Raw genomic sequence first — 24,115 nt, 5'->3', positions numbered from 1 at the left:
CTCTGTCTTGGTATGAGGCTCCATTTCAGCCAATGGCTTCAGGTCAAAACTGAGGGAATTATGAACACAGAGAAATACCATCAGATTTTCATCCAGCATGCTGTACCATCTAGAAAGCATCCGATTAACAATGGCTTCATTTTTCAGCATGAGCCCCAACTATGCAGTAAAAGCATGCCTGAATAGAAAAGCACACAATAGACTCCTCCCCACAGCCTGGACCTCCTGAACACTATTTAAAGAAATTAGAAGCAAACTTGGCTAAGAGAGTTCAGTATGTGTTTAAATACTGAGTTTAAAGCTTGTTAGAACTGTACAAACTCAGCTAATATCTGCGTCTCATTATGTCACATTACCTAGCAAAATATAACAAAAATCAGGTGTGGCACAATATTTTTTACAGTACTGTAAACTGAGATGATGCTTTGTGTAATTTGAGTTCTCGAAAGTTCAAAGTGTTCTTCTGTATAAGACTGTCTGGTAAGCATTAGGTACCAAACAAGTGTAATGAGCTGAAGTGAAATGAAAGAAGAGGCCTAAAAATGCAGCGTTGGCTTTACTCTACAAGGTGATGTTTCCTGAGCTCTTTTTCTTATATGCTGTCTAATGAACACTGAGCTACAATTTTTCTGCAGCATAATCACAAAGCAACACGCTTACAATGAAACACTTCAACTTTGTGGCTGAAACGCTCTGAGGTAAAAATTGAAAATTATGTTCGTAAATTGGTTCAGTTCGGAACAACAGTATTTTTGCGAGTTGAGGAATAACAGCTCCCCTATTTTCTCACATACAGACTCAAACACATCCATTATTGCCATCTCCTCCCATCGTGACCAACGGCTGTGTGAGTCCTTTAATATCTGCCTGAATAATGCAAAGGCATTTCACAAACCAGGAGTCGTTCCTCGCCTTATTCCAGGCCTCGCCGCTCGGCACAGCCTCGGCGAGAGATATCAGGAATATTTCTTTTTCTCCTGTCTCCTTAATATCTCTTTTCTCCCTTTTCCCTCCCTGCCTTCCATTTCCTGTATCTCACTCTTCTCCCCCTGCTGCTCTCCTCATTATATGCTGCACTTACTGTAGTTTATTGCTCCAACCGTCTTCTTTCTGCTCTTGGGCTCGCTCGTCCTCTCTGCAAAGCAAGTGAGTGAAAATGTGTTCATGTGAACATGCTCGCCATTGCTCTGATTTCTTCAATCAGTCACCCTCTCTGTCTTGGCTAAAGCATATCTTAACCATTCTTTATTAGATTTTCCCCAAAGCTACAGTACTTGTTTCATCATCTGTTGCGGTTAGTGCTCTTAATTTCCAAAATGAGAAGTTTTCATCACCTTAATCCCTGTGTCCCATCTGTTTTTTCACTCTTAAGGCTCCTCACAGACTGGAAAAGCCAGGATAAGGGATGCAGAAATGGAATTGAGGGGAGAAAACAGGAGGAGAGAGGTTGGAGAGTTGAAAAGGAGAAAGATGAGAAAGTGAGGGAGGCAGACTTTGTCAAGAAGCCTGCTTGTTCAAAGCAATAAGTGATGTTTGGAAAACAGCCAATATGGGAGAAGGTGACAGTTATGGATTGTGTGTGTGATTGTGTGTTTGCAGCCAGAGGAGTGTGTTTGAGTGTACATACACTTGTGTGCTTTTCAGTAAGCACACATTGTATATACTATATACTTTTAACTTCAGTTTAAACTTACACTTAGAAAAAAAAATATAATATTATAATATTATATAAGTGATGTCAATGAAACATAAAAAAAAAAAAAAACTAGGATAGGCTCCAATTATACCTGTGACACAGAATTGGATAAGCATTTAAGAAAATGCATGGATGGGCATGCGTGCACTGACCCTTAAGAGGCAAAGCCATAAATATGTGTGTTTGAGTCTTATATCAAAAGTTACATCTATCTTCATGAAGTTGATGAAAAACGCTTTATTTTACCAAGTTAGTGCGTTTCTCGCTGTTACACGCATTTCAATGGAGTTCTCGCCCGGCACAAAGTATATGTTTTCATTTTGTGAATAACTTGAAAATCTTAGCTCAAACCGCTGCAAAACCTATTTCCTCAGCACGGGGATGCTAAGGAAAATGTAACATCTGTTGCATGGACTTTTTTACAATGACGCTTTTTTGTGTATTTGTTTATTTATTCATAAGCACAACGTAACTGAAGTGCACATGTTCAGCTTTAATTCCAGGGGTTTAAGGAAAAGCATGCACTGTTTAGAAATTACATATCCTTTGCAGTCAGTGACTGCTGTGTTCATGCTGCAGCCACCTTCAGTTGCTGCTTGTTTGTGGGTCTTTCTGTATTAAATGTTAAAGATGCTCTACTGGGCTGATTGGGATAATTTTTGATCAATCTCTGTCTTTTGATGCTCATATCAAATCTGTGACCCGCTCCTGTTTTTCTCATTTAAGAAATATTGCTAAACGTAGGACTGTTGTCTCCAAAGGTGAACTGGAGATGCTTGTCCATGCCTTCATCTCCTCCTGGTTACACTATTGTAACGCACTCTTTTCCTGTCTGTATAGGGCTTTCTTAAATCACCTTCAAGCGGTCCAAAATGCCGCAGCAAGGCTTTTAACCCACAGTAATATATTCTCCCATAATGTGAATGTGTAATGTGATCGTTTATATCAGGATAAAAGACCATGCCTTCACTATAAGGACTAATATCAGGATAGTAAATCTGTGGCTCCTGTTGCAGATTACATTCATCTAAGAGATATACTTGTATGGTGCAAAGTTTGTGCTGTGTCTGTAGAAGTGCTATTTCATAAGGGAAATGCATTTCAGTGCTTTGGCATACTTCTGTGCTAGCCTGAAGGGAAAACTAGGAAGGAGGGGGGTTAATTAAAGAAAGTGACTGGAATAAGGGAGTGTGTAACAGATTGTAATGAAGGTAATAAGAAAGAAAGATGGAGGATGCGTGTAGGTGATGTTTAAAAAGCGTGTGTGCGTGAAGATGATACATCGACGAGTACTGCTTATGTCTCAAGTTCTAGTACACCCAGTCAGCCTCTCAGTTAACTCGCTTCCAGCCTCATAAATCATTCACATACTGAGACAGATGTAAGTACAAATGCATACACATATATACACCACCTGGAAACACATACACAACATTAACATTACTGTGTTTCTGCTGGCTGATTCGACCTGTGCTCAGTGAACCTACATTTGTAAGTTATGTGTACTTATGCTGTCCAGTAAAGTGCAAAGTTACTGATTATTTTATGATATTAGTGGGATTTTCATAAATGAAATGTAGTGGTAATATAGGCTGTGTATAATAAATAGCATAGTACCTCAAACCTGCATTCAGGCTGCCAGGAACCAGCGACTCTACCGGTTACTCTTTTGGTATTTTTTGCTCATGTTCACTTCGCGTTCACTGTTTTTATTTGCTGATTTGTTTCATTTTCATTCAGTTTTTACTTTTCTTTTTAACTCTGCTCAAGTTTGGCAGCAAAAAACACTTGTTTGTGTTTAGTGAAAGGTGATGGCTTGAGCTGAACCTTTTACCTTCAAAACATTATCCCTGGATGTTGGGAAACTCAGTAAGCATGCAAAACAACAACAACAACAAAAATTCTCTTTGTTCTGGAACTGAAACACTGAATGCCCAGCTATGACATGTCAGAGTGTCCTCCTGTGAAAATGGATGGGCATAAAGGACCGTTTCAGAGAGGAAAAGTCAGAGAAATTGTTGCAAATCCTGAATTTCAGTTTCCCACTGCTGAAATGTGTGGTAGTATGTGCCTCAACAGTCTCTAGATACAGTTACAGACATAACTTTGTTGAACAGTGATTCAGGTTTGTATTTGTACCTTCCCTTCAACCTTTATTATTTGAGCATGGAGGAATGGAGATGCCCCAGAACAGTGCCAGACTGCCAAAGAAGGAAATGTCAATAATCATTATAGTCTCTTGACTATATTTTATTATAGTGGTCCTGAATAAACTTCATAAACTTTGTTTAGCACGTGCAGGAAAATGTCAAAATATTTGCTACTTTAGGTTGCATGAAGTCAACAACAGGCCCTTTCCACAGCAGTGGAAAACCACAGGTGTTATTTGGTGAATAAATAACAGTGAGCCAGCATCCATAATGCTGGGACCCTGCAACCAAAGCATCGAAACACATTTCAATCAGAATCAGTTTCTCTTTATACCTCTGTGTCTTTTCCCTACCCCCCCAAAAAGCAAAAACCTCTGCTGCATCAGCTATTCCACCACCTCAGGCAAAGCATTGGTATGAATTGCGCAGCACAGTAACCTGTAATATGATGTTACATGTCAGCTGGTAGCCAAGACACTGATGAACGAGGCCCTGATGGATAAGCATGAATGAAGCATTTGATCCTGCATCACTGATCCATGCACAAATGTAACGCTCTGCTTGAATGCATTAATCCTTCACAATCATAAATAGTTCATGTCAAGAAACAAAGCTAAAAATGAGAGAGAAATGCATGTTACTAAATCATCTTGAATGTACTGAAACTCTCATGCATCCTTTTCTTATTTTTAATACTTAAACAGCATCGTGAAAGAGGGCAAAAATGCTGCTAGTTCTCTCACGCATTAAATTGTGCAATTTTCACTGTGACTCTATGCACAGAGTATCTACTCAGTTAAGAGACCTCAAGTCCCCCTGCTTGTTATGAAGCTGGAAGAGGAGTTTCCTGCACATGTGCAGAGCTGGATGCTCAGCAGGTTGCTGCCTATGATGGTCTGCAGGACAAAGGCTGCGCACTCTGCTGATGAGCCAGTGCGATGTGCATGTGTAACTGCATGCTGTGTGTAATAGTGAGAGGACATGTCCATGCACTAAGTTCATTTAGCCATGTCTTTGATATGCTGATAAGTATGCATGCAGTGTCGTTTTTGTGACACGGTGCGTGTTTGTGTGCATGTGTCTCTCAGTAGTGTGTAGATTTATAAGCATGCCTCCATGCTCTCCAATGATGTGGGACTGAGCCATGAATCAGCTCAGCCTGTAATGAATTCTGATGGCCCACAGGAGAGAAAGGGGAGGAAGAGAGGAGGAAGATGAAGAGGAGGCAGTGTAGGAGGGAGAGGAAGGGAGATGTAAAGAAAGGAGAGAATATGTGGAAATGACAGGAAAAGTGATAATGGGAAGAAAACGAATGTAAGGAAAAAATGAGGAAGGTTGCCACGTATGTGTGGGTTTAGTCAATTTGGTCCTCACATTTAAAAAAAAAAAACGGACAATACTACTGTATAAGCTCTTCCATCGTCAAAGTGAGCAGTTATTTTATTGCTTGTTTTTTTTGTTTGGTTGTTGTTTTTGACAGTTACATACATGCACCATCCACTTTGTTTGGTACACCTATTCAAAAGGTTGTTAACACAACTGTATAATCAACCAATCACATGCCATGTCTACATGACTTTGAACTAGGCATGCTTGATTGTGCCAGGTGGGCTGGTATGAGTTTTTCAGAAACTGCTGATCTACTGGGATTTTCCTGCACAACCATCACTAGGAGAAGACAAACTAAAAAGTCAAAATAGTCTATAAGCAGTTCTTTGTACAACACATTGAACTATGAAGCAGAAGACTACACTGGGTGCCACTGCTATAAGCAGAACAGAGACTATATTTTGCACAGGTTGTGTACACGTTGGCCATAATTGGACAACAGAAGATAATTCTTTGTAACATTGGTAAAATGAATCTAAGGCAGTTCTGAGAAACTTTGAGGCGACTGTTGTTGATTTGCTGCTGTATAAATAAAATTCAATGAAAAAGTCTGAAGTTAAAAGAAGATCCAATTCAGTAATTGCAGGATATACCTAATAATGCCACTTCATTAGGTACATCCTGACTGTATAAAATCTGTTGCAGCTAAACACATTTGGGTTAACTAAGTGTAGTGTTGCATAGTTTAAAAAAGCCTAACTGAGATATTTCTCTCCATATCAGTTTTGAATGATTAATCTTGGAAAACTCTCATTAAAAAGCTCTGGAATGGTTTCATCTGTTTCATCTGACTATCACACACTCAGCAATATCCTTTAATTGCTATGTTGTATTGCTGTAATTGCTATTCTATTGAACATCAAATCTGTCTAATTTCTAATTATTTTTTATTACTAATTTGACTTCAACAAAAAAAAAAGTCACAATTTGTACTAAAGTGCTATCACGCATAGATCTTGTGGCGGTAAATCAAATCACTGTTAAATTAAATCTATTGTGTTTTTTTCTTATTATCTTATTACGGTTACAGTGGCAGGTGCAATATTTTATTGAGTGTAGAACAGCAACATTAGAGTGCTCTAAATACTGTTTCAAACAGGGTTTTTTTAAAATCCGTTTTTCTGTATAATGTCAAAAAAGTGGAAAACCCACACTAACTGAGTAAAACGGCCCCGCCCACCTCTTGTTCAAATCTTCTTTTTGCACAGTACAGCCAATTAGAAGAGGGGAAAAAAAAGGGGTGGGGGGTTAAAACAGCATGTTGCAGTCAGAGGATGAAGTGAGGTTTATGGGATAAGATAAGAGTAAGATGGAGTCCAAAAATAAAACATATATAAACAAGCATGATAGGCCCCTTTAATGATCCTAGTTATTGTTGTTTGGTACATCATATTGCACTAGTGAGAATGCCTCTTACTGTAGCAGCATGGTTATAAAAATAAAGGGTAGATTTTTTTAATCTCCTGCTTTTAATAACATACTCTTTCAATTTCAATCAAAACTCCCATTGCTAACTTTCCTTGTTCTTCTTTATATCTAACGTTGTGCCCTACACACATTCTTCACATTCTTTACAAAGCAAGCAAAGAAGCAATTATTGAATCGTTCTGTCAATCAGCTTCTCCCATTCTCTATCATTTTGTATTGCTCTAAGCACACAATTACAGCACAAGTCCATTCTGCCTCTTTGCAGAACATGAAAGCCCAAATCAGACAATACAGCACCAAGCAAAACATTTATTTTCACATCAGAGAACATATACTGGTCCACATCAAATCATCACGAGTGATTAAATAATTAGTGACTGAGTCGTTTTTAAAGTAATTAAAGTCCACACTGATCTCATAACACAGTAAGCAACTATGCTAAAAAAAAGTTTATTTTTTAAATAAATAAATCATCCACACACATACATAATCTTTTTGTTACAGTTTATTACAAATTATTATAATTATTTGTAATTAATAATAATAATAATGAAAGTCTTTCTGTTACTTAAAGTAACCACATGTGGGACCCTAGTGTCTAATGTCTTAGCTAAGGTGTGACACTGAGATTACCAGAACAAATAAACAAACAAAACTACAAAATATAATTTCTTTATTTGTTTCCTCAAATAAATAAAATACTGGAATACTGGCAAAGAGAATCCAATTTCCTTAGCGTGATGTATCTATGAAAAGTTCTCATAATTAGCATCAGCTAAAAATGTAGGCAAAGTGCAGTAAAGTTAATTAATTTTGTAGCAGCACTCGGTGGAATGAGAGTGATTGGCTCTACTGCCAGCATGAGAGCAGTATGTTCTATAAGAAATGCAGCAAAAGAGAAAAATGAAAAGGAACATGAAACCCATGGGTGCCATAAGTAGCCATAATCAATACACAGGGGAGTGGCCACGCTCGCTCTGCCCTCAGAGCCGGAGGTTCGTAGCTCCTAAGGAAACACACTGTACTCCACTTTGTGAGTATGCTGACTTAAAGTGATGTTGATTGATCGTTGCGTACATTGCCAGCCGCTCCTCCCCCCACCCCTCGTCTGCCTTCCCCCTCTGCAGACGCTGTTGCCACTGCATTTCTGCATATCCTCTTTACACCTTTTCTCTGTCTGTGTGGTTTCTTTTTGGTTCTTGCTGAACATCTTCATCTTTCTTTTAGTAGTCATTATTTCTGTGCACACATAACCATACTCACACACTCACACACACCTCAACCTGCAGATCGTTGTTTGAGCACAGCTGTTGTGTTGGTCATACAGGGAATTTAAAAAATTTAAACATATATGGTTTGACACGTACAGGATTTGGTGTCTGCTTTCACAGCTCCAGTTGTTCCAATGCTTCTGGTGCATCCCACGGTTTCTAAGGCAGCAGAATACTGATTGATAATCAATCATGTATTAGCAGCCTTCACACAGGCACAGAAAAACATCCATCTCTCCAGCACTGCAATGTGCTAAATGCACAATGTGCTCTAGCATCTTTCCCACAAGCCTCCGCTTTGACATTTCTTGTTCTCATCCCTCCGGAGAGTGTTTGTGTAGGATGCAATTTGTTTTTCCAACAACAGCTTAATTTGCATCCAGGTTTTGACACATTTACTGCCACCACAGCTGTTCACTTCAGATTTTTCATGCCTTTTTTTTCTTTTTTTACATTTTTTTTTTAATGAAACCTATTAAATGTCAATTCCGGTAGCATCAACAAAAGCACATTTAATAAAAAAAAGGAATAATTAACAATCCTAATTCCACAAACAAGGTTTTCCTTTTTTATCAGAGGTGCTTTTTCATATTATTTATATCAAGATTTTCAACAAAAAGGTTCATTTGCAACTATTTTTTTACTATTTTAAATCGATATAGGACCTGTTAGAATCAGCTAAGTTCTTAACAGAGGCCAAGTAAATTAGCATAAATATTCTTGAATAAGTCTCAGATTTGGTAAACTTTCACACAAAATTTAAAATGTAACCACAACATTGGCAGAACACTTACATGTATTGGACTGGTCAATCTTTTGGTCATTTTCCCTTCCAGAAAAATGAGATGGTTCACAGTTAGATATAAGATAGGCGTGGTGTTAAAAATGTGTAACTTGAAAAACTGGCATGAACTTTTTATCTTACTGTTTATGTAAGTACCCTTTTCAGGATTTTTGATGTGTCTGAATCAACCTTTGATGTGTGGCTATCCGCAATGGCGACAGACAAGTTTCAGGAGCTTCCGGGCTTCTTATTCTTCTATGGCTTCCTGTGCCACCCATCAGTCATAATTTATGCATAATCACCTAAAACAGGGTAACATATAGCTAATTTGGCAGCAGGTAATAGTAATAATTGCTTTTCATGGGAAAAACCTGCTATCTACCTACCTTTGGTAACCTACCTAGTTACCAAACATAGTTTTCCTTGCTTATAATTTTTGTTTTGTCCATTCTTCTTTTATTGTGCTGCCATTGTCTTTCCTGTTCAAGTCAACTTTGCAACCAATGCGTGCCATCATTACCATCGGGCTACTTCCTGTTGGCTCATTGAAGAACTGTACACAGCTGTGTGATTTAGCCCTGGTAGGTCTAATTCAGGTGAATTTCCAGTTTTACAGACACCAACACAGGACCATGAATACTGCATGACTTGCATGTGTTGTTTGCTGCTCTGTGTGCCAAGTAGTAGATACTGCCTCTAGGTTTTAGCCATATGCTTACACTGCTCTCACTGCGGAGGCCAATCAGTAAACCTCGATGCATCAGAAAACTGTAGCCACTGTATCTCCGGCTTTCTAGCACTCTCTTTTCTGCCTTTCATTCGTCCTTTCTTTCTTTGCTATAACCATGTAGACTATGACTAAAAGAGAAGTAATTTCCTCCAAAGTTTGAAACCTTTCAGCATTTCTTTTATTGCATTTGACAAGTGCGCAATGATCCACGTCATTTCATGTGTATTTGCAGCCTCCAAAGGAGTCAAGAAAATTTTGAATCGCGGTAGAATATGTGGTAGTGTACCGTTTGGATTCGAGGTTAAATTACTGTATTTTTTACCATTCACAACTCCAGAACAGCTCATCAAGTAGTTGATGTCACTTTGAAGACAGGCTTAAGGCTGCGGAAGTCAAAATTCCTGCTACATGTACAGGATGCTAAATGATTTTCAGTTCCACACTTCTCTTTACACAACTGCCTTGTGGCACACGTTAACTTTAATCGATGCAATGAAGATTATCTTGTCCTCTAAAAAGATAACACAACATAGAACAAGATGAAGTTTTAACGATGCCGATGGGAAAGTGGGTCACTGCAGCAGCAAAGAGCAATATTGAAGAAAATATAACAGCTACAACACAGTGAAGATTGGAGAAAAGATAACAAGCGACCTTTATCATCATTAATCAAATCACTGATCAGACTCAGCCAAAAATAGCTTCAAAGTATTTCCTTTCTTAACGGACTCTGTATGTGCAAAGACACAGCTTTTCTACAGTATGGGGTATTAGGCTACTTTACATTATAAATTGCATAAAGTAGCACAGGTGACTTTGCTGCATCCACGTGTGCCACATGATGAAGTGTGTCCCTAAGATGTGCAGGCAAGAAAATAAAAGAAATTAAATTAAATGGACAGGTTTGGTTCAAGCATTTACCATTTACTTTAAATAAACAGACAGTCACTGAAAGCTGTGATAATGCTGGTGTCTTGACAGCTTTGTGCGTCTGCTGTTTGGCAGCCTGCAGTCCTCATACTGCTTCCCTTTCTCCGTGTATTTAAGTCTGATAAGTGTCAACAGCTTGAGCCTGTATATACAGTATAGCCAAGGCCAACAGCATGACTAATGACTGGTATTAAGACTATGTAGCATAACAGGTATGATTCACATGCAGTCTCTCTGTATGCTCTTCAGCATTCATTACATTTTAAGCAGAGTGACTCTGATGGTTCACGCAGAAAAATGTTACCTTACTGCTTTATTTTTCATACACTTGCAAGAAAATTTGAGCAACTTTTTTCAGTTCTGAAAAAAACACCTAAATCCTAAAGAAAGTCATAAACATTCAATCAAGCCACTCATGTCTGACTGCTAAACATTTCATTATAAAACCATTTGCATTGGTCTGCTCTTATAAAGCACCTCCAGTTTTCAGGCTTCAGGTATTTCACAAATCTTTGCTTTGTGGCTGAATACATTTTGAGATTGCGCTCGTGAGGTAGGATGATAAGACCTATGGTCAGGCTTATGTCTCAGTATTACACCAAGCTTTCAGGACTTAGTGTTTTACCAACTTTTTGCCAACGTCTTTTGGAAGAACGTCAAGTCTCGTTACACGCCTGCTCTCTATTTTCTGTTTTCCATATGTGACGGTGTCAATGTCACACTTGGTCTGGTGTTCATCAGGCTGAGTTTTAGGCTTTTTACGATCTAATGAACAACAACATTTTAATGTATCTTTGTAATGTTCAAACATGAGCACATCATTTTAATGTTTTTTAAATGCACGTCAATTTAACACATTATGAAGATGATCTTGCTAAAATAAAACATACACTTTTTATTTTATTGAACAATTTGTATGCTATGAAACACTAATCCTCATGGAAGAAACAAAGCCTCTGTCATGTGAAGAATTTTAAAGTGGCTACTAAAGAACACGCTCATAGGCTCGTTTCGTTTTTGCTTTTAATAAATTAAAAGCAGAAAATTAAAAATTTGCATTTAAAGGAGTGCTAAACTCCATATTTTATATTTGTGGACCCTACTTTCATATAGTGCAGCTCATTGCATGTGAAGACATTAAGTTCACAGTATGAAACAAACCATTTTAGCTTCTCTGAACCTGATATGATCATATTAATGACATTCTCAGTCAACATCATAAAAACGTTGGGCTGCTTATTGGTAATTTGGACCATCAGCGCTATAAAAATATGTAAGTGGCAGAATATATTAAAGCATAATAGGTTTACTTTAATAAAGGCAATTATATCTTTCTTCATATCATTAATTTAATTCACCAGCTATGAAATGCTTAAAAAAAAAGTAGAGTTTGGAGACAATATGGAACCACAGCGTAATATATACTTTATATCCTCACATTCACCGTAATGCTTAGAAAAAGCTTCTGTTTGCTGGACTGCTCTTGGCAGTATATTACACAGCACTCAGGCCGAAGGGACATGTTTAAAGCTTTGTTTTGTGCTGTGCATTGCAGTCCCGTCAGTATATTGTGGAATGTTCACAGGAACAGTTGCAGTAAACGCACGCAATCCCATGAATATTGTATATCTTAAATACAGTTGAAGGTACTACATTTCACATCCACATATTCACATATTGTAAAATGACTCCTGCTGCTGTTTCTTGATCCATTTGGGAACGACACATGGCCCTTTATGAAACTGTAATATAAATCCATGATCCCCTACAATCCAGCCTTTTCCTTCACTGGCAGCATTGCACAAGAATCAGGATTTACTTTAGTGGCAGAGATCACATTTTTCCCCCTTTCAGTCAGTTACATTAGATTTAACTCCAATTTTAACCCTAAAGCTAAAAACAGATAATGTTGTTACTGAAAAGAGGTTATCTGAGGGGACACCCAAAAAAGAAAATTACAACACTTATCAACTTCTGGAATGTACTGAAGTGTGTGACTGATGGTGTTTGACAGTGTAAGAGAAACTAAAGCTGGATTTTTATGTGAAAGATACAACTGGGGTCTCTCTGTCCTCACCCGGGAAATCAGTTCTTGCAGACATTTTAGCAACCTAGTAATGCACTAATGTAGAGTAGATAAGTGATGTCTTAATATCTTATCCACTAGAGGATAGTACTGATAATGCACACTGCTCACATTAACATTTATTAATAGGAGGTGGTGTAACTAGGTCACAGTGCTCTGTACTGTAATATATAAAATATATGCAAATTCTTGATTCAATTAAATCTCTGTGTACAATTATGAACTCTGAGACAGAGTTAGGAAATGCACGTAGCTGCCACTTTATTAAGCCTTAATTCTTTGAGGCATAGATTCAAAGAGCTGTTGGAAACGTTCCTCGTTGATTTTGGTCGAGACTGTGATGACAGTGTAACACAGTTGCTGCAGATTCATGATGTGAATCTCCTGTTCCACCACATCCCAAAGGTGCTCTGAACTGCAATCTCCACAGTCCATGGAGGTCATAGACACTATGACACTAACCTCACTGTCATATTGATCAAGGTTCAAGGGTTCAAGGTTCTTTATGCATGTGACAAATAATAAAGAACCTTGAACCCTTGAACCTTGATATTCAAAAAACTGGTTTGGGATGATTTGAGCTTTGTCACATGGCACAATATCCTGCTAGATGCAGACGTCAGAAGAGGGTACAGTGTGGTCATAAAGAGATGGACGTGGTCAGCTGCAATAGTCAGTCTGTCGGGTTTAATTAATGCTTATTTGGATTTAAGGGACACGAAGTGTGCCAAGAAAAAAAAGCCCACACCATTACAGCACCACCAGCTTGAGTCACTGAGAGAAAGCAGGATGGATCCATGCTTTTATGTTGTTTATTCTGATTCTACCCTCCAAAATGTAGAAATCAGAATAAAGACACATCAGGCCAGGCAACATTTTCTACAGTATTTTGGTGTCTAATTTCAGAGAGGCTGTAAGCTGTAACCTTAATTTCTTACCTGACAGCAGTGACACCTGGTGTGGTCTTCTGCTGCCGTAACCTTCAAAGGTCAATGTGTTGTGTGTGTAGAGATGTTCTTCTGCATATCTTAGTGATAACAAGTGATTATTTGAGTTACTGTTACCTTAGATCATAACAGTCAGACTGTTCTCTGTTCTCTGGCTGCAACAAGGAATTCTGTTACAGAGAACTGCTGCTCACTGATATTTTCCCTTTTTCAGACCTTTCACTGTAAACTCTTCAAACTCCACTAGCTCAGCAGTTTCTGAAATATTCAGACCAGCCCATCTGGCACCAGCAAACATCACATTCACAGACACTTGAATCACCTTTGTAATCTTAGTCGCGTCTGTTTAATGTAAATTTTTGATTCACTTTCTTGTAGCAACCATGTCCCACTACTTTCGCTACCTTTTTGCCACGTTTTGCTTAGTGGGATTTCTCCACAAAGCAGCTGTCTTCTTTACGTAAATGAAACAATGAGAGTGACAGTAAACAAAACCAAGTGAAGTAAAGGCACAGCTGTAACAATAAACTAAAACTCGCTGTAAGCTATAGAGCCAAGGAGAGCCGTGGCTTCATGATTTCTCTGTAGGTGTATCTCTATGTACTCACATCACTCTTTGTATTTAATACAAGTCTGTTTATAATATCTTTAATTTTTTTCTATGTTCAGTATGTGATTAATAAGGGATCAGTTCACAGTAGAATATGCTGCTTGAATTATTTTACCCAATAGTTGTATTTTTACGGTGGTAATGATTCTGTAATATGATTGTGTTCCAGCCTCACGGGTCTCTAAGCTAATGTTTTATTTTATCATGCTGTTTAGATGCTTCATCTTCATCCACATATTATTGTGTCAGCTGTCCTGATCAAATCTCTGATCTCTACATTTTTCCTTTGGTAAAAAGTGGAAATAAAATAGTGTCAGAATCAGCCTGTTAGTCTTCTACCTACTTCAACTAGACAGTGAGAGGGGAGGAAATGTCTGTGGTGCCTCGGTCAGGCAGACTTACATGTTAACCTGCTGCAGGATAGTGTTGTTACCTCTTTTAGCTCTTACATGGACATCTTTAGTAGAGCTGAGCACAGTGTACAGAGTCTTATCAAACTATTGTAAAATTTAATCTGTGTCTGAAAAACCAGCTTTCTTGACTCCCTCAGCAATTACAGTTGAGGTGCCCTCGAGCAAGTTGTTTAACCCGGAACAACTAAGTCGGTGTGTGTGTGTGTGTGTGTGTGTGTGTGTGTGTGTGTGTGTGTGTGTGTGTGTGTTGGGCACTTCCTAGATGTGTGAACGTGTGCAACGCTTAAGGGCGATGCAGCCAACAAACGGTAAACATGTTCCTCGTCAGCTGTTGAATTGTGGCTTCTTTTTTATTATTATCATCATCATCAAGTGGTCAAAGTGCACAACAGGCAGCAGAAAGGTGTACATGACTGTCAGGTGGGATACCTGATGATTAACCTGACACAACAGATGGTTTGTTACACAGAGCCATCTGGGAAATTGTCCTTGGAACCTGTATGGGCAAGGGTAGGCACACGAATAGTTGCTTTTCATTTTGTGATTGGACAAGCAGTTTGTTTCACCATCTACCATGAGCTAACATCAACCAACCAAAAGGACACTGAGAGAAAAAGCAAGCTGCAGTGGTGCATATTAGTATATTGTTAAGGCTTATCTTTAGTTGATTTATCCAATTGGGTATTTCTAAGAGCCCATGAATGCCTACCTACACATATTTGCAACGATGAATCCTTGTCAGACTGATTATTTTATGACTGCAGACCTAAGACATATACAGGGATCTGGGTAACCTCATGATGGTAATAATTTTGTTTAATGTGTAACGCGTATAAAGATAGGCAGCAATCATGGGACTTATAAGATCAGACAACTGATGAAGTATGAAATCTAGATCATTAAAAAAAAAAAATTACAGACTTAGACTTTTAAAATTCACTCAAATAGAACAATTTTCATGAAATAAATTAAAGATCACCTGCTCACCAAAGACTACTGCATTTTAAGGATTTGAATTATTACAGTATTTCAATATTGGATAATTTTAATTATGTTACAGTTAATGTTGTCAAGTTGCAAAGGAGACAAGTGTCAGATTTTTCATTTTTGTTAGAGTAAAAGTCAACATGTTTTCATTCATTGCAACTATGCAAGCAGGTATTCCTCCTGGCAGAAGCGTAGCTTAGACTGTAGTATACAGAAACTTCAAAGTGTGCATTTGCATAATCAACATCTTAAGCAACTAGTAGTGGGAAATATGAGGAAAATAATCATTACTTCCCCCAAGGATTCCTCTGGAAAACCATCAACTACAGTGCCAAAGGGTAGCTCTGGAGGGAATTTGCAGCAGAGTCTTTATTGTGATTGCCTTTTCTGTGCATTTCAGCTTAGCTGGAACATTTGGACTTTGGTCATAATGTTAGATCATGCACAAATTATTATTATTATTATTTTATAGGTAGAAATCATTATATACAGTAGTATGCAGCTCATTGCAGTCATATTGTGATTGTGGCTCAAGAGTTGGCAGTTCGTCTTGTAATTGAAAGGTTGCCGGTTCGAGCCCCGGCTCGGAGAGTCTCGGTTGTTGTGTCCTTGGGCAAAACACTTCACCTACCGCCTACTGGTGGTGGTCAGAGGGCCCGGTGGCGCCAGTGTCCGGCAGCCTCACCTCTGTCAGTGCGCCCCAGGGCAGCTGTGGCTACAATGTAGCTGCCATCACCAGTGTGTGAATGTGTGGATGACTGAACGTGTAAAGCGCTTTGGGGTCCTTAGGGACTAAGTAAAGCGTTATACAAATACAGGCCATTTACCATATTGCCCATCTACTGATGCACTGGTTGGCCCTTCTTTATCCGTCTTTTGCACCTACTTATATATACACACACCAGTGCTCTGTGCATATTCCTAACATTCCTTCCTTTCCACTTTCATAAATCCACAGAGGTCTCGCTGTTCACCCTTTTGCTCTCCTTTACAAACACAAACGGCATGTTCTCTCTGCAGCTGAATCTACACTCCTCTATCTGAGGCTCTTCTACTCCTTTCATGCCTCAGTTCATCTTTTATACCATTGTCACCTGCAGGTTTTTCTTTGTTTCTTTATTCCAGTTGTTCTCTCCATTTATTATCTGTGGTCTTGCTCCTGCTTGTTCCTTTGGGCTCATCCCCACAACGCCATGCTCCAACTCACTTCTCTGTCTCTGCTTAAAGGTGCAAAAAACAAACCCCGAAAAACAATCCAAATTTGTTAGAGATAGAAAGTTCAGAAGACAGGTTTTTATCTCGGAGGAAATGACCTGACCTGCTTACTGTGCTTTTTTCCTCCACTTCTAGTTTCACTTTGGCTGGATTCCACACTAAACACTGCAATGGTTCTTTTCAGGATTATTCATCATTTATTCACACAAATCATGACAAAGAGGACATAAGGTGCAGACGAGTTGCAAAGCTGGTAGCAGATGTGCAGCAACATGAGTGAGGCTATAGCCACTTAAATGGTGGTGTGTCATTTTGTGACATGCATGTGTGATTTGCAAATGGGATGGGCAGAAGGGCAGGTGACATGAGCTGGCACTGAGACCAGTGAAATAACACTAAACTGCTGAGTTTAGACATGTTTTGTTACTTGAATAAAAGGACTTCAGATGCAACGTTGGCCTGATAAATATAAAGGAAACAAGGCACCAGGTGTCTTCTTATTGGTCCATAGACAGAGAGGATTTGATGGTTTTGCTTAATGAGATTTTTCTGGTTTAATTCTGTTGCTCCATTATGAATGCAAGAATAAAAGCCACTATCCTCTCCAGACTTCAGCCCCATGTTGTATTTGGAATAAGAATTAATCCACGAGATCCTCGTTTTGATATGGCACCTTTGATGATAAAGTCACTGGAGTTTTTGCACTGCACTCTGACAAATGTGAATCTTTTAACTTTTATGTGCCGTCCTATTTAATCTGAAATGTCAGCAGAATTTTGCTGTTAGGGATGCAAGCGGTGTTAAGAAAATTAGCAGCTTCTGCCTGCCTGAATCCTTCCTTTGTTTACAGACTTGCAGGATGTCGGAACAGAAGCATTAAATTCAAGGATGAGTAGGTGTACTGTGTCATTTATGTACATTGTTTACTGGAGAATAAGTGTTTCACAACGCCTACATGAATCAGCCGTCCCACTTGAGATAATGTATAAATGCATACTTGATATATAACAAAGAAAAATAAGTGACTGTTTGAAATGCGTGTTATGGTTAAAGAAGCTGTATGACAGCAGGTCAGCTGCAGTTCTTCATTCAAACAGGCTCTTCTCTCTGTTCCCTCTCCAGGGTCTCTTCTCCTCATCAGGTGAAGCACTGTGAACCGCCGACCCCCTCACCACCCTCCCTCCTCTCCTCCTCCCCTCTTTCCCTAGAGGCACCACCCACTACCCTTAAATCCCCAAACCCCACCTGCCAACACCTGCCAAACTCCCTCCGACAGCTGCAACTGGCCCCCCTTTTACCCCATGGTGGCCCCAAGGCCCGCCCTCTCACTGCTATTGGCTGTCCTGGCCTGTACGGGGCCCGCGCGCCCCTCGCCCCCCCTGCTTCTCCGGCCCCGGGAGAGAGAGAGGGACTCAGGTGGTGTCAACATCGCCGTGGTCCACTCGGGCTCCTCCCTGCTCCCGGAGACGCCGGTGGCGGGAGGTGCGGGGGTCGGGGAGCCGGGGCCCGGTCCGGGAAACGGTCCGGGAGGAGGGGGAGGAAGGGGAGTAACAGAGACAGCTTCATTAGCTGAAGTGGCCGAGATGACTTCATTTTCCTCCTCGTCACACCTGTCGCTGGCCGCGCTCGTGGGGGAGACGGTGATGACGCCCTCGGGTCAGGCCAACGTCATCTACCTGGCTGTGAATGAGAGCAGTCCTGGGACCCTGCTGCTGCAGCTGTGTGAGCTGCTGGCCACAACACCACTGCAGGTAGACAAACAAGTACACAAACCTTCTGTTACATTCCCAAAGACTGTAAGAGAGAAACTGTTAACATCGCCAAAATTGGAACAAAATCATCATAAATAGTGATAAAAAAAAGTTCCTGTACATTATCTTATATATGATAATGTACATGACTTTTTGTCCCCTATAAATCATTTTTTGAGACAAATTTAGTTCACAAGAGGCAGAGCGATAACGACAGCAAAGCACTGACAAATGCAACAACAGTTCAAATGTAGAAATACTGATGTAAACAATGCTGGTCTTCAAGAAAATTAATTGACTTTGAAAATATTTTTTAAAGATAAGAAAGATTAAGATTATATGCAGTGTGTTTGGTTCAGACTGAATGTAATCTGAGTAGCCTTAATCGGTTTTGGAATGGCTCTTCAGTACTATGATAATCATCATCTGTATGACGTACAAAGGATTCTGTATCACTGCAGCTTTTGTAATTATCACTATTAGATTTAATGAGGATTCATTTAATTGAAATTACCAGTTGGTCACAGTGATGCACTCTGACAAAAGGTGTTACGGAGGAAGAATAAAAGGAGAACTCCAAATCCTGCATAATTACTCACATCTGCACAGTTGGCCAGTCTCAGTATGAAGCGCTGTGACTGTCAGATGGACTTTGTTGGAAAGCATGCGTGAGGTTCTTTTCATTTACCTTCTTGATAGGTCATGTGGCTTTAAATGAATCAGTGAATGCTTTTTCATGCATGGGACCATGTATGTGATAATTCAGGTACTCTTACTGTGACGCGTCACAGAGGTTTCTAGTAGAGAAATGCATGTGTTAGGTCGTTAGGGAAGTGTCGTGGTTTGGTGTTTTGTGCTTTTATTCTATTCATCCATGTTCACTGTTCATCTATTCACTCATTCATTCATAGTATGACTCTTGTGGATGGGAACAGATCTGAGTTTGCAACTTGAGAGCTGCTTGTGACCATACAGAGAGGTAATAAATGTGCTGCATACTATACTGCTGATTTATTTACTCGGCCATATATTGATCCATCCATTCATCAACAGAAAAATGCATTATGCATGCATGTATCCAATCTGTGTCTCTGTCTGTTTTCATGTTAGCAGAGTGAAGGGTCTTGTTATGAATGTCTTCGATCAAGTATGATATTAACTATTAAGTAACACTTGCCACCCTATCTCCAGGTCCTGTTTATAAGCTATTTGCATATCAAATGCTTCCCTTTGAGAATTGAGCTGTCATCTACACTTAACTTCAATCCACTTCCCCGAATTGCTACAAGAAAACAAGCATTAAGTCATCAAGCCAACCTCAAATCACAATAGCTCCACCTCATATTATTATGTAAAGCAATAGCCTCACCAGAAGTTCATGCATTTTTCATGATTTTATTTATAATGCGACAGGGATTTCTAGAAAAAAATAGTCGCACAAAACACCATTAGCAACGCAGATTTCAATAAGAAATCATATATATCGAGAGAGAGAGACAGAGATTTTGCAGAAATAGTTCAGCATGCATGCATGCAACAGCCACACCTAGCAGGCCCTTCAGGAGCTGAGGTGGCCCATAAGCCAGGAGCTTATCTGTTGTTTCTGTGGTGTGAAGCAGCTTAAGCAGCACAGGTACAACACACCCCATTGTCCTGACAGGATGCCAGTCCACTGCAGGGATTTAACTCTGATTATATCTCTGAACACTGATTGCCAAGCAGAGAAGCAAAGCCCAACATCTGATAGATGTTTCATGACTTCATTAAATTTCAGAAAGTCTTTGGAGAGATTCAGTTTCTGAGCAGGATAAGAAAATACAGTCTTCATTAGAATGAAGTGCTATCAGGAATTTTGTGAACAGCATGTGAATGTACTTATTGTTCCATTAACTTTTGCTCACTTGGTTAGTCTTTGAATTATTCTCGGGGTTCGGAGCGCCACGATTAAAAAAAAAAATGGCTTTGATGAATATAATTCTGGTGAGATGATTATGAAATTGCTTCTCAATGAGGGTGATGTAATGTCTTCCGTCTGATGTGCCAGGTTTCAATGTGCAACCTTTGTTTTACTTCCAGGGTTTAGTGTTTGAGGAAGAGAGACCGCCACCGCCGAACCGCGCCCCTCTGGCCCCGATGCTGGAGTTCGTTTCTGCCCAGACAGGGGTTCCCGTTGTTGCCGTTGGGGGAGGAGCCAGTCTGGGAAGAGAGCCACAGGTAAAAATGGATTACCTATCATTGCATCACCAACCCAGTTAATTTCATTTGAACTAAACCAAGAACTTTCTGTGGCTTGGAAGATGAAACACTTTAAGAAATGAGCCAAGTGATAATTGCCTCCTCACCTCCTCAGACCATTTGAAGGGGGCCAGGAAACAGTTTTTGGTATTTTTAATTAAAAGTTATATTTTCTAGTTAATATTTAGTGAAACCAAAATTAGAACCAATGAAAATGTTTAGTGATCTGCATGAAAAGAAGTTCAAATTGTGCCTTTTAGACCTGGTAGTATCGTGCAATCATGTCATGTTTTCTCCAATGCTCATTTCCACTTCCATCAGCCATTTTTATTCCTGTCTGTTTAAGGGCTCCCCTCCCTGAGTTTCATCTGATTGGCTGCCTTGTCTGCCTTCACGTTCACCTCTTGCTGTAGTATAGAGTTTTTTTTATTACTAAGACAAAGTTTACACACCGATGTAAACACTGGAGTCCGTTCACCAGTGAAATAAATGGCTGGTATGTCCTTTTTCTAGTTAGCATTTAGGCTGCTGTTGACCCTGTTATGTTTCCACTGTTTTGCGCTTTTGTATTTTGGCTTCTGTTTGCTGTTGTTCTACAGTTGGAGTTTTGTTTTTGTGGAGCTTTTGGGTCCCTGTTCTGATTCTGGCATATTGTGAGTCTTAATTCATGTGATTTTCAATCTTTCAAGCTTGATGTTACCATATGGTTATTTTGTCGAGATGTTTCCAGTGTCATGGTTCATGTTTAGTTGTTTTAGGCCTTTCTGTCTCGTCTTTCTGTGCCTTTTCCATTTTCTCTGTTGTCATGTCGAGCAGGATTCCTCTTGATTCAGAGCTTTGTTTTATTCCTGTTTTACTTTGAAGGACAGTTTTCCTTTCATGGCTTCATGATACCAGTTTTACTTCCTCTTCATGTGTGTAATCACTTTCACCTGTGTCTTGTTTTCTAATCAGCCAAGGTTTTTAAAAAATTAGTCTGACATGGATGAAGTGGATAACCTCGAAAGACGCATTTTTACTGGGACAAAGTTCCTGTTTTTGTTGGAGCTTAACAGAGAAATGTGGGCTACAGAAAAGCAAAGCAGGGATTGTGTCTATATTTGAATGTGACTGCTTTAAAATTCACTTGTGAAAACATGAATCTATCCATTAACTTAAAGCATATTTATGGTTGAGTAATGGCTAAAGCTCTACTTGCCATTTTTGTTTGCCCTGTCTTTTATTTAGATTATGTACGATCACTAAATTACTGGCACATTTGTTCATTTTTGCTTTTGTTTCTGATTAAGTGGGTGAAGAATCACACCTTCTGCGATCTGACACTGGATAAGAATGCTTTCCTAATGAGCTTTTTCTTCATGAAAATTACATTATTGACTTGGCAGATTAGTTTTTAAACATTTACTTTGATAAATAATTAAAAATGCGATTTCAAGCAAGAAAATTAATGTTTTGCCCTCAAAGCTGAAACTTCATCAAATATTATTTTTTAATTGAATTGAATTTTTTTTGCCACCTGAAGGATGTCACTCCACTTTGTGTCTCAAGGAGCTGGGAAATATCAGTCCATTAGCTCCTAAAACCTCTAAGTTCGCACTGTCAGCCCGACTTAGTGTCTGCTGTTTGGTGCTGGGCAGGTGGTGTATAATAGGTTTATTGGAAGTCTTTTGATGGCTGCCTGCTGTGGTGGAAAATGAGTTTAATAAAAGCAGTGAGACTAAACCAGAAATTTGTGAACTGCAAAACCAAAACGAAGAAGCTCAAAACCTTAATGAGCGGTACTGCGGCGTTGCGATCACTCTCTGCGGGTTTGGCACTGTGAGGGATGGCAACTATTGTGATTTGATTGATTGTTAATATAAGAATATAAATTAGAGCAGCATGGCACCTTTTATGTAGATGAGCCAGACATGAAATCTGAGAAGTTATTAAAAGTGTACAGTTTCTCCTCACTTCTTTTCTCCACCTTGGTCTCAGCATACTGTAGAAGCAGGGCTGGCGCAGACTTGATTCAGAGCTCATAACTCTTTTAGAAAAAAAAAAGCTTTAGAGTTGACAAATTATCTAGGCGTGTGAGTAATATGGATGTAACTCTGTCTATATGAAAAAGTCGGGTGTATGTCATACTTCCGGTAGCAAAAAATATAGCTGGTGAGAAATATGTAACTTCTATCCTACGAGTCTCTCGTAGGAGGCAGTTATTTTCTAAATACTTTAAAAAGTCAGAAAACTGCTCCTCTGATCTCCTTGGTAAGCATGATGAAGAGAAAGCAAATGTCTGCTCGAGCTGCTCCACTTTTGTTGGTGCTGCTGGTGAGCTTGTCAGCATCAGCAGTTTCACAGTGAAGAAAAATGTGTTGGATTTTTGACATTAGAAGCAGACTGTGTGAGTAACAATGCAATCCACTATCGTACAGCTGGGAAGTGGTGGATTAGTAATTGCAGTAACTGTGTTTTTATTTTTATTTCTATTTTTTTTTCCCCCACCACTGATGTGTTGATCACCATTTTAGTGGCAAAATTCGTGAAGCTGTTAGTAACCATGACTGTGGCATCTTCTTTAAAACAATTCTTGCTTTGTTCATTGTTGTAGGCCAATTATTTGGTGTTTGCTCTCCAGCTAGTTAATCTGAGTGTGGCAAGAAGGTAATGCCTTCTGACGGTGATTAGCGATAAGCAGCTCAAGCTAACAAAGCAGTTCACTGCGACAGGTATGATGTGTAATAAGTGGACCAATTTATTTTAAGTGGATCATCTTGACAATACGATGTGGTTATTGTGATTTTTACATCAATGAACTGCAGTTGCAGTTCTGTGAGTAGATGAATATAAATACTGGTTGATGATACACGTTCAGGCACTGAACTGTCGGTATATTCGTAATCAAAAGCAACTTTGTTTCTAGAAGGCTGTGAGGTTCCTTTGAAGTAGCACAAGGTACAGAATCATTACAGAGCCAGCAAAGACTCCATATGTTTATGCCGCTAATTCAAATATGGGCGCTTGGGTTTTTACAAAGTCTAATATGTATTTTACCTTTTAAATAATCTTATCTGTAGACTCAGTGACCTGAGGTTTTTAAATCTGTGGTCTGGCAATCAAAGAAGAGGAGCTGCTGCAAACCTCTGCCAGTTGATAAAATGAGATAAGAAGAGACTTTATTCATTGCCAGGAATCATGGTTCTGACTCTCTTCTTCTTTCACTCTGTTCTACTTTGTAAATGTTGTTTGTCGTGCGCTTCAGTTCATCATACATCTGCCCTTTGTTCTGTTTCCTGTCAATTATATGACACAGCTGTGCTCAATCAGCTAATCAGTCACTCATATATACGCTGCAGCTTTCCCTTATTCAGATCCAGATTGTCTTTTACTTCCTGTAATCAACCAGCAGCCATGTTCAATTGTTGTTTATTTTCATTCATGTTTAGTGCTCCATGTGAATGATCGTGTTGGCTGCTCACTGATGGCATTTTCTGCTAACGGTATTCTTACT

The 24,115-nt window shown here is 39.3% G+C and overlaps 1 protein-coding gene across 1 annotated transcript in view; it reads left to right on the top strand.

Annotated features, from left to right (window-relative positions):
• Positions 1-24,115, top strand: part of grin2da (glutamate receptor, ionotropic, N-methyl D-aspartate 2D, a) — a 246,033-nt gene that overhangs the window by 83,981 nt on the left and 137,937 nt on the right. The window contains exons 2-3 of the mRNA XM_005745193.1: positions 17,759-18,387; positions 20,464-20,601. Of these exons, the coding sequence (XP_005745250.1) occupies positions 17,938-18,387; positions 20,464-20,601 (588 nt within the window). The 5' untranslated portion in view covers positions 17,759-17,937. The remainder of the gene's footprint in view (positions 1-17,758; positions 18,388-20,463; positions 20,602-24,115) is intronic.

The sequence above is a fragment of the Pundamilia nyererei genome, unplaced genomic scaffold (genome assembly GCF_000239375.1).
Source record: "Pundamilia nyererei isolate P.nyererei 1_Seehausen unplaced genomic scaffold, PunNye1.0 scaffold00155, whole genome shotgun sequence".
NCBI classification, from domain to species: Eukaryota; Metazoa; Chordata; class Actinopteri; order Cichliformes; family Cichlidae; genus Pundamilia; species Pundamilia nyererei.
Note: the sequence above shows the minus strand (reverse complement) of the source record. Positions and strands in the feature narration are given on the sequence as shown.